Source organism: Sceloporus occidentalis, unplaced genomic scaffold (assembly GCF_023333645.1).
Source record: "Sceloporus occidentalis isolate IW3139 unplaced genomic scaffold, rSceOcc1.0.p SCAF_198, whole genome shotgun sequence".
NCBI classification, from domain to species: domain Eukaryota; kingdom Metazoa; phylum Chordata; class Lepidosauria; order Squamata; family Phrynosomatidae; genus Sceloporus; species Sceloporus occidentalis.
In genome coordinates this window covers 1,187,975-1,204,558 of record NW_028317178.1, presented here as the reverse complement: position 1 = coordinate 1,204,558, position 16,584 = coordinate 1,187,975, and the positions used below count along the sequence as shown (strand labels likewise).

General features: G+C 45.1%; 1 protein-coding gene across 1 annotated transcript in view; it reads left to right on the top strand.

Annotated features, from left to right (window-relative positions):
- LOC149278206 (leucine-rich melanocyte differentiation-associated protein-like) overlaps positions 1-16,584 on the top strand; it is a 184,142-nt gene that overhangs the window by 152,237 nt on the left and 15,321 nt on the right. Inside the window, exon 6 of the mRNA XM_089502247.1 lies at positions 7,390-7,450. Within this exon, the coding sequence (XP_089358373.1) occupies positions 7,390-7,450 (61 nt within the window). The remainder of the gene's footprint in view (positions 1-7,389; positions 7,451-16,584) is intronic.

The following is a 16,584-nucleotide window of genomic DNA, read 5'->3' as shown; positions in this document are numbered from 1 at the left end:
CATCTGGATGTCCAGTTATGGGCAAACTCTATTTTTAGGTCATCTCTCTATAGGGCCTTCAAAGATTTGACCCTCAAGGGGCATCTTCCTACTCCCAGTATGGACGCAACTTCTCATTACTTTTCCAGGGCGGTTAAAACGAGATGTTGCATCTGGGCAAACTCTAGTTTCAGACCTCTCTATTAGGAGCTTCACAACTTTGACCCACATCGGGCGCCTTCCTACTCCCAGTATGGACACAACTTCTCATGACGTTTTCTGGGGCAGCTGAAATGAGATTTAGCATCTGTTGTATGAAGATAGGTGGGGTTTGCCCCCAAATTATCTTCATATTCCATCCCAGACATGATCTTAGCCCAGATGCCTTCTTGAAAGATGCCTTCTACAAAAATTGTAGCGTTCCTCATAACTAAAGGCAGTCCTATCCTAAAAGTTATCTGCTCCTTCTTATATTTTGGGAAACCTTTCACCGATTTTGAGTTTTTAACCATTTATTCTTTGAATTTCCGAAACATATTCACCACGCGATTGACCCAACGGTTGTCGAACAGACGGTCTGCATAATCCAACCCAAGGAGTTGAGGTAGAGGATTGTCCTGGGGACGTGGTGACCCCACGGAGGAGAACAGAGACCAATATCGTAAACCATTTTATTTTTACACAGCCAACTCATAAAGTATAATTTATGCGGCAGCGAATAAACAGGGAGGACAATGCACAATACATTATAAGCCCAGGCCGGGCAGACACACAATGCAAAGATGACTGCGGGTTACAGATTGTGTTTATTTTACTGCTCAGGTTTTTTGTCACCACTATTAATACAGCAGAGCTGATTAACAACCTTCCTTATCCGTGGTAACAACAATTCTGCCCCTTCCCAGCAATGTCGGATCTCCTAAGTGATAGGATTGTCCCCTGTATGTCAGGGTTTTTACCCCAGTCCCAGGGTCTTGGGTTGAATGGGCAGTTTTTACCCCAGTGTTGTGGTGAATGGGGCGATTGGTACTTTTCTCCCTGCTTTATCACAGCTGGAATCCCTGCTTGAATACAGGTGACTCCATTCAGAATATCATCACCTCCTGACCAGTCGCGTTTTCCCGTAAGGACCATGATTAGGACTACTTGGCTGCCTTCACTAGAGAGTCGCCCCAATAGGATCGCTGTGATTGGCGATTAAATGGTTAACATTTGGTGTGTTCGCGGAGTCAGACGTTACTGGGGTCTTTCTATAAATGTCTAAGGAAGTCTCACTTCTCGTCTCCCGCCGGCTTCCAGGACTCCTGGCTCCTAACGCGCGCACGTGCCGCGTGGGCCAACGTGGAGTTTATACATCATGGCTAATGGCTTGTTTGTACGTATGTATGTGAGCGTTTCCTGCTCTCTCATGCGTGGAGAGAGAGCATATTATAACCCCGCGGGTAGGGACGTGCTTCACGGCCCTTTCCAACCCAATGTTTACTTACCCGGCTATAAATAAGTAAAAACACGGAGTTAGTGGCACACATTGGGCTTCTTAAAATTCATCTGCATGAGCTGCATTAAGTAGGGAGCTTGCTGGTACGACTCATTAACCTCCTGTTCGCATGTAACCACTGCTTGTCGTACAAAAAGCACACACGAGGATCCCCGTGCAACATGCGTAGCCTTGAACGCTGACGTCCTCGGTGGAGAACGCGTCTTCTGACGGCGGTTAACGTTAAGTGCTGGAAAGGCTACCTAGTAACAAGTGCATGGTGGCATGGGGCATCTGGTTTGGGGTGCAAGCTTGACCACAGATTGGACTTTCATTCCATAAAAATTTACAAAAACCAATATAATTGACAGTAAGATGAAGCCCCCCCCCCCCCTTATATCTATGGTCAGAGATGTTTGAAGGTGAAGAACCTTGCTTGGCCTTCGAGGGTCTTCTCCATTTATTCACGTATGAAGTCGCCGTTCCGGAATGTTACTGAATTATCCTTCTCTTTGAGGGCATCAGAAAGTCTCGGGCACTCCGAGGCGCAGAAAAGAGTTTTTGAGGCCCGCATACTTTCTTAAGAGGGTTCAGTCTCAACGAGCAGATAGCTCCTGTCTAGAAGTGTCCAAAACACGGACCATCGGCGTCTTTTCCCCTCTCTGACCTCCGGCTCACCCGCACTTTCTCACTCAGCTTCTATCGTTTATTAAATAAGAGTCTGTTATCAGTCCTATTATCCGTCCCATTAAGGGCTGTTGTCTTCCACTCGTGTTACCAAATATTTGTCACTCGAAAACCAAGTGCGATGGGATGCTCTGGATTAGGCAGCGGCCGACCTCTTGGCGACCATTGGGCCAATGGGTCATTATTTTAACCTAATATCAGCATCAGACAGCGCTTATGGGCCGTGTTACTAGACAGGTTTGACTTGTTGGCGGGACCTCTTGGCCATTGACCTTCAAGATGGCCAAGTCCCCCGTTTCTTCTCGTGGTCTTCTCTTTATGTCAACCCATTCGTTGAAAATCCTCCACATTACAGGCCTCTGCATTCCCCTCCTTGAAAATGCGGCCTCCTCGCCCCGACGTGACCTCTTCGTATTACCGATCTGTCTTGTTTTAACACGTTGTCTTCACGTCCAGATGTATCTCCAGATAATAATATAGCAGTCTAACCCCCCTCCTCTCTTTTTTTTGGGAGAACTTGTAATGAAATCGTGTTGTTGGAAGCCTCTACGAGACAGGATCCGGCTGAGCTCAGGACAATATCACACGCCGTGCTATTAAAGACCTTGATTTTGTCAAGAGACAGCGGGGGGGGGGGGGTTCTTTCCTTCCTTACAGAATTTATGTTGATGTTTAATACAACTTTTTCGGCTAAGAAGGCCATCGCGGATCCCGGTGAAATATGTTATTATCGTCTCTTGCGGAGTAATGAATTTTTTTTTTATCAGCTCCTCTTCCTTTAACCCAGGAGAGCGTTACTGTTTACATGTGTACGTGGGGAGGAAAAACTCTCTTAATGTCTCATGGTTTAAAGAAAGTATTTTTGGTAGTCAAGTAGTAGACATTGAGATACGGGACGAAAGGAGGCCCCAAGATGTGTGTCCCGTCAGTCAGATGCCAAACGTCGGGCAACCGCAGCATGTAAGAATGTCTGTTAGCCTGACAGCTCTGGCCTGGAGATCTCTCTTCTCCCCGAGAGCAAATAAACCCATTCTTCTTTCTTTTGCTTTTAACCAGCGCGTTTCACAGGCCTGTGATTGGAAGCACTATTAATAACCTTCAGCTTGTGGTGACAACCTTGATTCCAGCATTCAGCACGCTGGGACCCTGCCAAGCGCCGTAAATGCCTGCTTTAATCTGAAAGGGCTCTGCTTTCTGCATGCGAAATGGTTGACGTGCTAGCACCCCCTTCTGCCGACAGGCCGCGTCTGCCTCACCAACCCTACGACGTTATCTACCTTGCCGTAGACGGGGGCCACCTGTCCCACGAAAAAAATGTTGCTCTTTTTATTAGGATTTACGGTAAAAAAATTGTTTTAAAACAATTTTGGGGGGAATTTTAAACAATTTTTGGGGAATTTGAGAGTTTTTAGCGAAGGCATAGAGAGAGCAGCGTTAGGGGTTACTGCGGTTACAGCCCGTGATCCGTCATCCCTTCACGAGGTAATAATCCACATCAATGAAAAAAAGGAGCTAAATTAAAGTTTCAAAATTCCGTTTCAGGACAGGAGGCAGGAGTTTGGAGAGGATTTATTTACTTCTAGATTACTCGAGATTTATTTCTAAGCACCACATTTTTTAATATCGTTCTCCCGACCTCGACAGACGCATATAACAAGAGAATCAGCCTTTGAAACTCTCTAATCATTTGAAACATTTTTGAATTATTCAAATAGTTTTTTTTATTTATCCTCCTGAAATTAGAAACAATATTTTATATTTTTTTCTGCATTTTTTTAATGTATTTTTTTTTGTTAGCCTTTCCAACAGTTTTTAAATTAAATTAAATACAATTTCTGATTTTTTTTTTTTACATTTATTCATTTATCTTTTTGTAAATTAGAAAGAATTTTTTTTTTTTTTTTATCTTTCCGAAATGAAAAACTATTTCTGAATTTTTTTATTTTTTTTTAAAAAACATTCTTATTTATTTATCTTTTTTGGAAATGAGAAACAATTTTAGAATTATTTTTTTTATCTTTCTGAAATTAAATACAATTTTCAATTTTTTGGGGGGGAATTTTTTTTATTGATTCATTTTTTTTTTCTGGGATCGAGCTGCAGCTGGTACCGGCGCTTAATCCGGTCCTTCCGACGGACGCTTGGCGTATTAATCTGATGGAACCCACCATAGGTTCCCTCCTCGCATCCTGAGCCTTAACTATGACCCCCCCTCCCCGCCTCTCTCTCCCCAACACACCCCGTCCATTGAAATCTCTAACCCCCTTTTCTTTGAGTCTTAAGGAAACAAAAGCGCTGTTGTTATTACATGCTCTCTGTGCTACACTGAAACAAATCAATCTCAACTTCTCAGAACCCTTGTGATTATGTGTGTGTAAAGACTTTAAAGGCCTTTGATCCTGAAAAGTCATTTCATCCTGTTCTTAAATCAGAGCAGCTCTAGGCTGTTTAAACTTCAGCGGAGGGAGGAAGAGGAGGAGGAGGAGGAGGAGGAGGAGGAGGAGGAGGCGGTGGGGTGGGAGAGGAGATATGGAAGGGTCTGAGAAGGAAGGGAACATCTTAAAAAATATATATAGATCAGCCGAGGATTCTTCTTTATTGTTTACAAACATTCTTTTTTTGAATGTAAACATTCCGCTCGTTGTTTGTCTAAAGTCTTCCGATGGTCTCCTCGTTGTCTTCTTCTGGCCTCCAAGAGGACTTGGCGGGTTTAAGGAGAGAAAGAGGCCATTGGTGGGCACTTTAGACCAAATCTCCAAGAGGAAGGAGGTGAATGGACCCCCCCAACAGTAACAAATAAAATGTTTGATCAGTAGGGGTGGAAAGGAGTCAAGGTTTGTTGGTCACAGAGACCTGGATCAGGGGAAGCCTTTGATGCTCAACAAGAGGTCTTCTTATACCCAGCAGGGCGTCCCCCCTCGGTGGGTGGTAATCTTAATAATGTGGCAACTTAGTAAAATTAATTGGGGTGGAAAAAAAGGGGAGGGGGGGTGAGAATGGAGAGTTTAAAGGACCTGTGATCTGTCAGCTGAAAGAAAATTAGCGAGGGCGAGGGGGGGGTGTCGATTTAGCCAAACGTTAAAGGTATTAAATCCAGACGGGGATAAAAGTGTTTCCAGGGGAAATGAGCGTTCGTTTAAAATTAAACTGATTTCAAATTACTGATCCCCCTGTGGGCCGGCATATTTATGTGAATGGAGACGGATATAAAGGTTTATGCAGTAGGTGAAGGGAGGTAGTGGATAGGTGGAACGTCCTCCCAGCAGAAGTGGTAGAGGGTAATACAGTGAGGGGATTAAACATGCATGAGATAGGCATGGGGCTCCTGAATCTATGACGAGACTAAGGAGTTTCTAGAGGGGCTGTTTCTAGGTTCCTCGTTCCCATCATGCATTGCAGGAGGCTGATTAGCATAAAATGAGGGTATAGTAAGGAGGGGCTGATGAACGCGTTAGAGGGAAGACGACTGTTTATATTAAAGAATTCCGATAAGAAATCCTACGGTTTCGGGACGTGCGGTAACCTGCCAGTAATTGGTCATTTTTATTTCGGCTTTTATTTTTTTTTATTTTTTATTATTTTTTCTTTTTTTTATTATTATTTTTTAGCGGCCTCCAATCCTCGAGGCAGCGTTCCTGTCTTCCCATTACAGAGCCCCATTTATCATCCCGTCCGACGTTATTAATCAAGACGCACCGGGGCTCTATTCCTAAAAAATGAGATCATTTTGATAAATCACGGCTGACATAAAATGACTTTATTCCTTTTAAGTGCAATTTAGACGGTGAATTTTTCCCCCATTTATGATTAATGGCTGAAACGTGGATAAAAATCGGCTCGCGTTGGTATTTGATTGATTCTTTTCCTACGTGTACTTGTTGGAGACAAGAGGGTGGTGGATAAGTGGAACTGCCTCCCAGCGGAAGTGGTAGAAGCCAGACACGGCCCGGGTTATAGATATATATATATATATATATGTTTTTATATATATATATATATTCATTATTTATGTAGATAAAAATTCCTCGCGGGGTATAAATATCAAACCCCCTCTGTTACCCCCCGATGTGCTGTACGCAGGAGCCGCCATCTTGCTGCCCCGTCGTGGGGTATAAATCGCCCCATCACCCTGAGATATCTGTGATAATAGCGTTACGGAGGGTCCTGCGCATCCGGAAACAATCTCTAGCGCTAGAGGCTCACACGCCGTCTGCTAAAACAACGCGGGGAGAGAACAGGAAGTGACTTACAACTTCCTGCTTGGGCCAGCGGCATTATGGAAAATGGAGGGGGCTTGCCTAAAATGTCCCAGCTATGTCATTGGTGGAGGCCGATTTGATGTCAGCGGTGGAAATGTTGCTTAAGATAATTTGTTGGTCAGGCCCAGTGCTGCTCAACTCCAGTCCTCCAGGGCCACAAACAGTTCCCTAATTTCATTGCCACAAGTGTCCTCTGATCAGCCAGTTTGAGCTTCTGCTGGAAGACTGCTCCTTGCATTCACTACTATCATTTCCCTTGGTTGCCGTTTTTCACCATGTTACTTGACCACCGATGGGATCTGTCCTTCTCTGGTGAGCGCCTCTTGGTTCTTCCACCAAGGTTCCTCCATGTTATATGGACCCCTAACGCTCCCCCGCCCTCCATATTGTTTTGAAATTCCTCCTTATTGATCTGGAAGGTTGAGGTGTCCTCCTTCCTCTTTGACCAAAAGGACAGAAAGGAACCCCACGGAGAGCCATGGCTTCTCTCCTTTGACATTCCAAGCGTGACATCCCAAATGTCATCCAACAACTCAGCCCCGACCTTAACCCGACCCTTGACCCAGAGAACTTTGTGCTGCCAGTTCCTTGAGATCCTTCTGAGATTGATTGACACTTTCTTAGCGTTTTCCTAGAGGGCCGAGACATCAGTGATGTTGCTATGGTAATATCATCCACACCTGTGCTCGGAAAGTTCTATATATTGTCTCGTAAGGAACCGAGTAGAACCCTTATACCCAGCATACCCAGAGGTCATGGAAAATAGAGGCATCAGGGGAGTAAAGAGGGGCATCAGGGGAGGAAAGAGGGGCACCGGGGACTGGAGGAGGGACTGGACAAATGAAATAGGGACACTTGATAGATACAGTGAAGACATTCTGACGTTCTGTGTTCTGATTTCTAACATTCATTGGAAATACCGCGTTGTGTAACCCCAATTCCTCCCCGTTTCTCTCTCCCCAGGTTCCCAGCACCTCAGACTCCAACTCTCCAGTGTTGCCGTACTCGCCCCTGCCGCCCGTGTCTCGAGACCCAACTAACCACAGAGGTAAGAAATGTCCGTTCTTTTCTTATTTTAGGGTTTTTATAAAAAAAAAAAAAAAAAAATGTTGACAAATTGTATGCGTACAACTTTTGGTGTCTGGGTGGTGAATGTAGCCCCGTGGCTAGGATGGCTACCTGGTCATTAACTCCTTTGTTGCCCAGAACCTGGTGGATCTTTTTAGAAAGATGAAACCAGGAAGGACCACCTGGTTCGTTTAAAGAGAAAACGTGGATCGGACTTCATTGTGCTGGAAGCCTAAGCATGCGCCGCTCGGAGTGACACCCAAAACCATACGTTAGCTCGCAATAACGATAATCCAAGAGTTAAAAAAAAATGAAATCAGGATCAAAGAAGCGGGTGTGTGGCCACCCGGGGGGCCTTTACGTGGCCGACGGGAACAGAACGAGCTTGACATTTCATCGTCGTCCCCGTGGACACCGTTTGTTTCCAGAGGCTGGCGACGCGTTGCACCGTCTGACTTCAGAATGTCAAATATCACTGAATATCTTTTTTTCTTAAGGGGACGAGCCGGTCGGGGGCGCAGCGCAGGCTTCGGTGGGTTTTCGATGCATAAAATGTATATTCGCGATCATTACAGTCGAGGACCTGGCCTCCGGTGCATCAACTGATGCCCCCGCCAGCCCCGTCTAGTCTACCCGTTTCTCCTGCTGTAAAGACTCAAACCTTAATCAGTCGTTGGTCTCGTCTTAGATTCAGGAGCCGGATGTCTATCCCATGCATGTTTAATCCCCTCACTGTATTACCCTCTACCACCTCTGCTGGGAGGCTGCCGACCTCCCTTTTAGTGTACTTGCAATGGAGGGGAGTGCTGTTATATATCATTATTAGCATGGTTATTGTCCGCCATATCTCCTTTTCGTGGCCAGACAATGCCAGCCTCTTCTTTCTGTAGGTATCTCATTATACTTTGCAGGAGGAGACATCTTCTGCAGAAGCCAACGCGTTCCGCGCCTTCTCTTATCATCGTATTGACAGAGCTGTTGGGGAACCATGTCTAAAAATGTTGTTCATATGTGGGTGGAAAAACCTTTTTCTCTGTGTTTCGTGATTGGCCACCAGGTTCTCCATCGCTCAAGGAAACCATGTATTGGCCTCCCAGCTTGAGGGACGCCTTTCCCACCAGCTCTTCCTGAGAGTCCCTGGAGGTTTGGACCTTGGTCAAAAAAGGACCGTCCACCATGTTTTTCTTTTTTGTGTGGAATGGAGGGAGGCTTTATCTGGTGGGACATCATACCCTGGTAAGGATTAACCATGATGGCCCCCGACGTCTCCATGTACAACGCGTAGGTATGCAGTATTACGCGAGATATGTCAGGGGCTCTCTATGCTCCACTTCTGGCCATCTGGGTCGCTTTATCAAGGGAAATTCCTGCATGGCTACAGGTATGAAGCATGGCAAACATGCGCGTCTTTATTAGCCGGAGGATCTGCTCAAGCTGGCTGTCCACTTTTGACTAATTTACTGCTCTCTCTCTCACATCTGAGAGCCATTGTAATGTAACCAACGCGTTCTGGGGAGGGTGGAGGGGGAGATGAGCTCGCAGGCCAAGGCAGCGGGGCTTCCTGTGCAATGTCAACCTCAGTACATTCATCATGCGCAGTCAGGGAGGGTCATCCAGATGGGGATCTGCTTTTCCTGCCAGAGAGCTACACATTGTGCCTCTCGCGATTACAGAGTTAAAAAGACGCTGTTCCTGCCAGAAACTAAAATGTGTTGTTTTTTTAAATGAAGCCAAAAACCCATAAAAATGTAAATTTTTGGAAATTTTTTGGGTTACGTTTATCGTCGTAGTCAAGCGCCATGCTTGTGACGGGATTAGTAGGGGGTCTCGTCAATCACCGGCTATCATTTCTAGGTTTTTGTTTCTGCCCACCCCAAGGGTACGGTGTAGATAGCGCCGGCGCTCAGAGGCTTGTTGCCCCCTCGGTAACGAGGCCGCAGAAGCACGCGCGGCGACGCTATTATCCGAGAAGACAAGTCCATTCGCTCAAGAGCCCCGCTCTCTGATGAGTTGTGACAGGTGGTGTCACATCTCGATGACTTGAAGGGTTGACTTGCCCCCCCCATATCCATCAGAATGTTGCCCCCCCCCCTTGCCCCAAGTACATTCAACCCTGCCCGGCCACTCCTTCCCACCCCCGTGAGTTTGGAAGCCTTCTTCTTAACTGGAACCAGAGTAGGTGACGGGTCCCGTCCAGGGGGCATGGGGGGGGGGGGCATGTCTTCTAATTTTCCCTTTTATCTGGCTCATAAAAATTGGGTTGATTAATGGCGAGGCTCGATGAATTATCCGACCTCCACATGGAGGATGAGCTGGAAGATTCATTTTGCATTTTCATGTGTTCCTCATTTAGCAAATTTGCTGGAGAGCGAAAAAAAAAAAAGATGCTGAGATGGGAGAATGTACGAGCAGAGGAGGGGGTCCGAGGCTGTGGTGGAGACCCCCGGCCTGAGGAGAAGCTTCATCCAAACAACATTTTTTAATTTAAGAAAATGAATTTTTTAAATAGAATTTGCTTAGCTCCTTTTTTCGATGTGAACTCATCTTTTTCCTTGTTTGGGTTAACTTCGCCCCCCCCAGGGTACAAGCTCCAGACCAGGGGCAACTTCTCCATCTACCTGAATTATTTAAAAAAAACAAAAAATCTCACCAAAACGTTTTCTCAAAAGCTGCCATTTTGGTTTTAGAGAAGTTACAAAAGACAAAAGGGGAGGACATTAAATCAGCCCTTTTTGTTTGTGCTCCATCAAAGTCCCCCCCCCAATAAAGGGGTTTAAGGGCAACAATAGTTTTTAAGGATTTTACAGCAAGAAAATCTGCCTCCAATATCGGTGTTTCTATATAAATCTCTTCCAGAATGTTCCATATCGAAAATGTCTATTTAACGGAAGAGCTGTAAAGATAAATAATCCACTAAGGACATATACACTACAAGTCTCTCTGTCTCTCTCCCCTTCTCTCCTCCTCAATCTCTCTCTCTCCCTCCTTCTCTTTCCCTATCTCTTCCTCCCTCCCTTTCCCTATCTCCCCCTCTCCCCCCCGTCCCTCTCCCTGCCTCTCTATTCCCCCCTTCCCCCCATCTCCCCCCTCTCACCTCTCTCACTCCCCCTCTCTCCCCCTCCCCTCTCTCTCTCTCTATATATATATGTTGGTGGTTAAGTATATATTTGGCTCATTTCTCCTATGTTAATTTTTTTTTTTCCAGTTCCCGTAATTATTCCTTATCCAGCAGTCACCCATACAGTGGCCATGATATGCAGGGCGCGCCTGCCGGCTGTCGCTCTGCGCATGCCTCTCTTATCTCAGGAGCTTACCTCACCTCTAACGCCGTCGGTGCCATAATGCGCGCTGACCCATTAATCACGTACCATTATAATTAGCGGTGTCAAGCCGAGAAGCTGCAGCCCTCATGCATATCAGATGATAATACGTCTTCATAAGCAAGTGACTCTGCACGCGCAATATATCTCGCCTTATGAAGATTGCATGTCAATAAAGTAATTGAGTCTCTAAGGCTCCAGCGGGGGTAAGATTTAGAGGAAGTGACTTTTCTGGGCAGCGATATATATCCATTATTATTCTGCGAGTCACCGTGCCGCGGCAGAAAGCGCACGCACAGACGAGGAGGAAAAAATAAATGATGTATGTGTATCTATACATTGGTGCTAATCACCGGTCACCTCTGCTTAATACATTCTGAGCTCCTAGAGAAGAGGGACATCATGGGAGAGGGACTGGCCAAGGGACACCATAGGTGATTGTTCCCCCCTCGTACCGAGCATCATGAGGGGGTGCGGCTAGCCGTATATGTGGGCAGGGCTGGCTCTAAACAACTTACATTTGTATGGGGGTGAGAGGGAGGAATAGGACAGGGACCCAGAGATTGAGCTCTCGTGACCCGGAGAGCCAGAGAACCGACGCTTCACTAGGAGCCTCCAGGCGAAACCCAGAAGGTTCCTGGAGGTCCCATTCGCGTACCAGTAGACCACATCTCTGCTTTTTGATTCTTGACCCAAGTACCTATCTCCTCTACCTCCCCTTAGTATATCATCCAGAACCCAACCAGAACTTCTCACTGTCCCACCAGGTGCTCTTCCCACCAAGTCTTCTTTCACCCCAAAGGTGGCTCAACCTCATTACCTAAAATATAACACGTCCGCAGATGAACCTTTCTTTTTAGGTCGCGTCCATATATTTTTCCAATCATGGACAGTCTAACAAGCACATAATTCCAGAGTCTCGGAGGTCGAGCATCTGCTTTATCTTGGTTTACTTTATGACAAGTTTTGGAGGCAGGCAGAAGCCCGGAGTGAAACCACGCTCCTGGTGTCTGCCGAGCTGAAGTTTACCTGCTCCGCGGCCTGTCCGGCCATTAATCGTCGCTTGCAATGGCAAGTTTGGGATTCGGTTTAGGTTTTAGATTTGTGAGCCTTTGATTCCTGTAAACAAAACAAAATTTATGTTTGAAATAAGGAATAACAACGGGGTTTGGGTAACCGCTTGGAGATCTTTCCGTGGGTTGGCAGGCGTATTTTTTTCCATGGGAAAGTGACCTGGGAAAAAAATCTATATCTGTCAGGAGGCAGATAAATCAAGCTGAAGCCAGAAGAGGCTCCTGGAAGCTCCATTACTGACCTCAACCAGAGGTTATCAGGACTCCTCTACTTGAATTACTGTGTAGGACACAGGCAGCATCATTAGTTGGGCAGAGAACACATTAGGTGGATTCGAAAGCCTGGCTTTAACAAGGACATCGCCTTTGTCGGCCGACTGCTTATTTATTTTATCCCGGGTAATTAGTATCGGTATATTGATTGCTATACACAGCTGTGATACAATGTCACGACCGCGGCAATGGTTTAAGATGTTCTGACAGAGGAATCATTACGTTGCAGTTTAGGTATGGCGAGGGAAGGAGGCTGGAATTTATATGGGAACATATATAATGGGTTATACTATTGGGCGTTTTGGGTCAGGAATAATGGTTTGAATACATTTACAAAGAAAGTGGTGTCAAAAGCGATGATGTCATTGGCAGTGATGCGAATCTTCTAACTTGTTCGCAATCTCTTAACCAATCCGCCTCCAAGGAGGATGCTGGTTGACATTGTAGCCAACGAACCAGTATCTTTTAACTCTGGTTTATTGTTGTCCAACGGAGTTCTACTTTACGTGTCTTCTCAAAACTGAAGAAGATTCACATCTTAGTTAGAACATGACCATGACCCGCAATTTGCACCTGTTGAGCGTGTTACGGTACCAGCGTTCGATAGTTGGTCCAGTAGTAGTCTACTGGAGCATGGTGGATACTGGAATCAACTGGGAAATCAATTTTGTGGACCATTTGTTACCCGGTGCTCATTCCTCTATATTTCTTAATTGCGATTTCCTGTGTGTCTTCTCTGGTGGCCACTTGGTCCACCAGAGTTGGTTCTTGCTCATTGGAGACACATGTTTGTCTAGCATCTGCCGTCAGGATCCTCGTCTCGGAAGCTGTGCCAATTTCTCCAATAGGTTTTGCGCTCCTCTAGGAAATGTTTGTGTCTATTGCTCTTGGGGTCATTTTAGATGGCCCAGGTTCAGTTGGTTCTTGGCAGGGGTGTCTCTGTATTGCGGAGGTGGACATATAAGACTAATTGTCTCCAAACAACGTATTTTATGGAATATTACTCTAAAATAATACCTGAATAATGTTTTACAAATATACAGTTTGACCATGTTAGGTTAATGTGGGTAGAATATGACCCGGAATTCCACCGCATTCATGTTCTTCTCCAACGTTCTAGGACAGAATGTTGGCAATTAAGTGAAATCAAATGGTATAAAACATGTCTCTGTATTTTGGGTTACCCTAATCTAATCACAAATTTCTTGTAATAAATAATTTTTTTACCCCAATTCTACGTTTTACGGTTCAGTTTCACCAAACCCCCGTCTGTTAAGTATTAATAACTTGTATTGTCGCCCAACCTGGCAATGGTTTAGAATTATGGGTCTGAGTGCCACGAGGTGGACGCCACGTAGTTTAAGAAAAAAAAATAAGACTAATTTTTCTTGGAAAAAATAACTATAAGCCCATAAGTCATGTTTTATCATTACATAGCACATAGCATCCAGTATCCATCAACATGACCTCATCCTCCATAACTCAGCTTCCTTCATCTTTTACGTTCTTTGACAAATGTTATTATAACCTGTCCTCTCGTTATGAATAATTAGAGGGGAGATTAATAGCTTCCAGTAACCCCAACTATATTACTGCTCACTTCCTTAAACTCGCAGCTCTGTGACTGTGAACTTTATCTTGGCACTCCTCGTTCCTTTACTTGCTTCCAGCAGGTACATATCCAAAAAGCCCTTTGTAAAATACCCCAGCTGTCCAGCTGCCCCATGCTGTCACACTTACGAAATGTCGGTTTGACGATATTATCCTGAAATTTCTTCATTTTTCAGTTTAAAGTCCATATTTCTCATCTTCGAAGTACAGTTTCCCCCAAAATCGGGCTATTAAACCCAATTGCCAAGTATCCAGAAGTTATAACGTTGGTCGTTCCATGGAAAACATTGCCAGAAGAATGACAGTAAAGAGGAATAAATGGAATGACTGCGCTCGGGAAGATTGCTGCGAGGGAAGTGGAGAACCTTATCGGAAGCCCTAAAAGTGCGGAGAGCTACTAAGTAAGTAAAGGAGAAGAGCGAAGAAAGAGGAATGGAGAGGTGCAGGAGTAGTCATCAGGATATAGTGTCTTCTCCACGTGACTTAGTAGAGTTGACCGCAGTGTTGGTCAACTGAAGGAGAAAGCCACCCAATCCAATTAAATAGATATTTAGCTTAGTGCCAACCTTCCATATCTAGCCATGATAAATGGGTGGCAGCTCAACAGTCCAACTTTGTGTAGTAAGAACAAACCCACAGCAAAAAGTCTCTTAATCCATCAACCACATGTCGTTCCTTCAGGATGTTATTCTGTGTTGTCCACCAGCATAATGGTGGACATCAAAACCAGAAGATATTCTGCCAAATAATCAAACCATTGGATATCACAACCTCTCCTTGTCTTCAAAAAGTGTTCCACACGCAACTAACCGATCTCCAGGCAGACAAATTAACCCGTATACCGTATTCAATAACTAATGTATGTACCATCCCCCGGTCTATGGCGGGACGCCATGATTTGTCTCATTTCACGTCATTTCTTCGAGTCTCGGATATCCGAGTAGATACAATCTTCCGTTACGGGGCCAATAATTATTTTATTGCGTATAATAGGCTACATTCGAGACGTTGATGGAGAATTCTTAAGGTTACACACGTCCAGACCTGATTTTATGCTAGAGCCGGCCCAGCCGTCCACGAAATATCCCACATCTTCAAAGAAGTCATTACGGGTTCTTGCCGCATACATTATTAACGATCATTATGCCGGACTTCAAGGTTTCGATTCCTTTGAAGCAGGAGGCTGCAGATGGCATTGTGCGTGCCGGAGGAGGCGTCACAGATGTTATTGATATGATGGAAACTTTTTTAGCGTCCTCCTTGAAACACAATATCCTTATCATGGCGTTATTGACGTTCCAGAGCAAAAGACCTCGGAGGATGTGACTTGAGTGCTATCGACGGAGCCGGCCAAGCTGTGATTTCCAGCCCCTTTGTCCGATTATATAATATTTATATCACCGTTGGCTGTATTGATCTTAGCAACAGCTGAAACAATAAGCGTTAAAGGGCCGAGAAATGGTAATCGTTACGGCTTTTTACTCACGTATGACTGAGATGGTCTTCCTCAGTAGAAGTCATGGTGTGAGGACAGGGCCTGGGGGGGGGCACTCAGCTTTACTTGGCCCCTGGGCCCCCAGTTCATTTCTTAAGAATGTGCTTAGACTTTCTGAAGAACCTTGTGTAGACGACATCTTTCCCCATGCTCCCTTCAGATACGTATTCGGGCCTAGGGCCAATGGGTGGGGGGTGACAGTCCCTCTGCCGTATAACAGGGAGCCAATCGCCTACAGCGACACTACTCAATGAGCCAGTTAAAAGGGAGATCACTCATCCCCCCTCCACCAGCCCAAGAACACTATGGAGGACAGTGTTGCGTTTACTCTGTGTTGCTGCCATATCTTAGGCCGAGGTCAACGTCGAAGGTCAATATGTCACTGGCCGCAGTGACTCCGAGTAACTTCCTGTCATTTCCCCACCAGCGTCAGAATACATTGACAAATAAAGCTGATTGAAGGATTTTTTTCCCCAATGTCAACAGCCTTCTAAATGATCCGAACTTCGCCCCGAATCTCCCAAATCCAATTAACAGCCAATAATAGCTGTCGCTTTCACTTTAAGTCATTAAGGGGAGGTCGCAGGGGGGGCATCTAAGAGGGAGATTAAATTGTTTCACTCCCCAGTTTGCCGATCCGTCCTTTAAATCACTCCCCTCTTATCTCCGGCGAACAGGGGGGTTTTATATGGAGCGACTGGGTTTTTTTTTCTTTTTCCACCCCATCTAAACAGAATGAATGTCATCAAAAATGAATTTAATCTCTCTTAGATTAGCTCTCAGCGTGATCTCTTACTTCATTCAAAATTTATACCCTCTCAAATTCAATTTTCTCTGTTACTCTTGTGTTTCCCGTGAGTCGAATATTTAGGGGAAAAAAAGCCCCAGATCTTCTCCTGCCACGTTTTGGGGTTTTTAACCCCGCGTTAGCTTCACAATAAATATATTTCTATAAACGATGACATTTCGCTCTTCAAACACAATATTTCTGTATTTTCTGAAAGGAAGATACTTAAAAATCTATTTAAATTTAAATTTAAAAATCTCAGATGAACTGGTGAGTTTGAGGGGAGGCCAAGCCCTCAGGCAGACCCCCAACGCGTTTCACAAGCATGAAATGCTTTAAAAGCATGAAATGCTAGCCCTGTGTAATGTATAGTTCATATTGGGAGGTTTCTTGAAAGTCATCTCAATGGTTTAACTATACATAATACAGGGTCTGCCCTGCCGGTCCTCGGCCGAGAAACGCGTCGGTCTGCTTCCATGCCGCCATGTGCTATATGACATAAATTAACATTTTTGCTATTTTCCTTTTGCATATATTACAATTTTAGCCATTTTT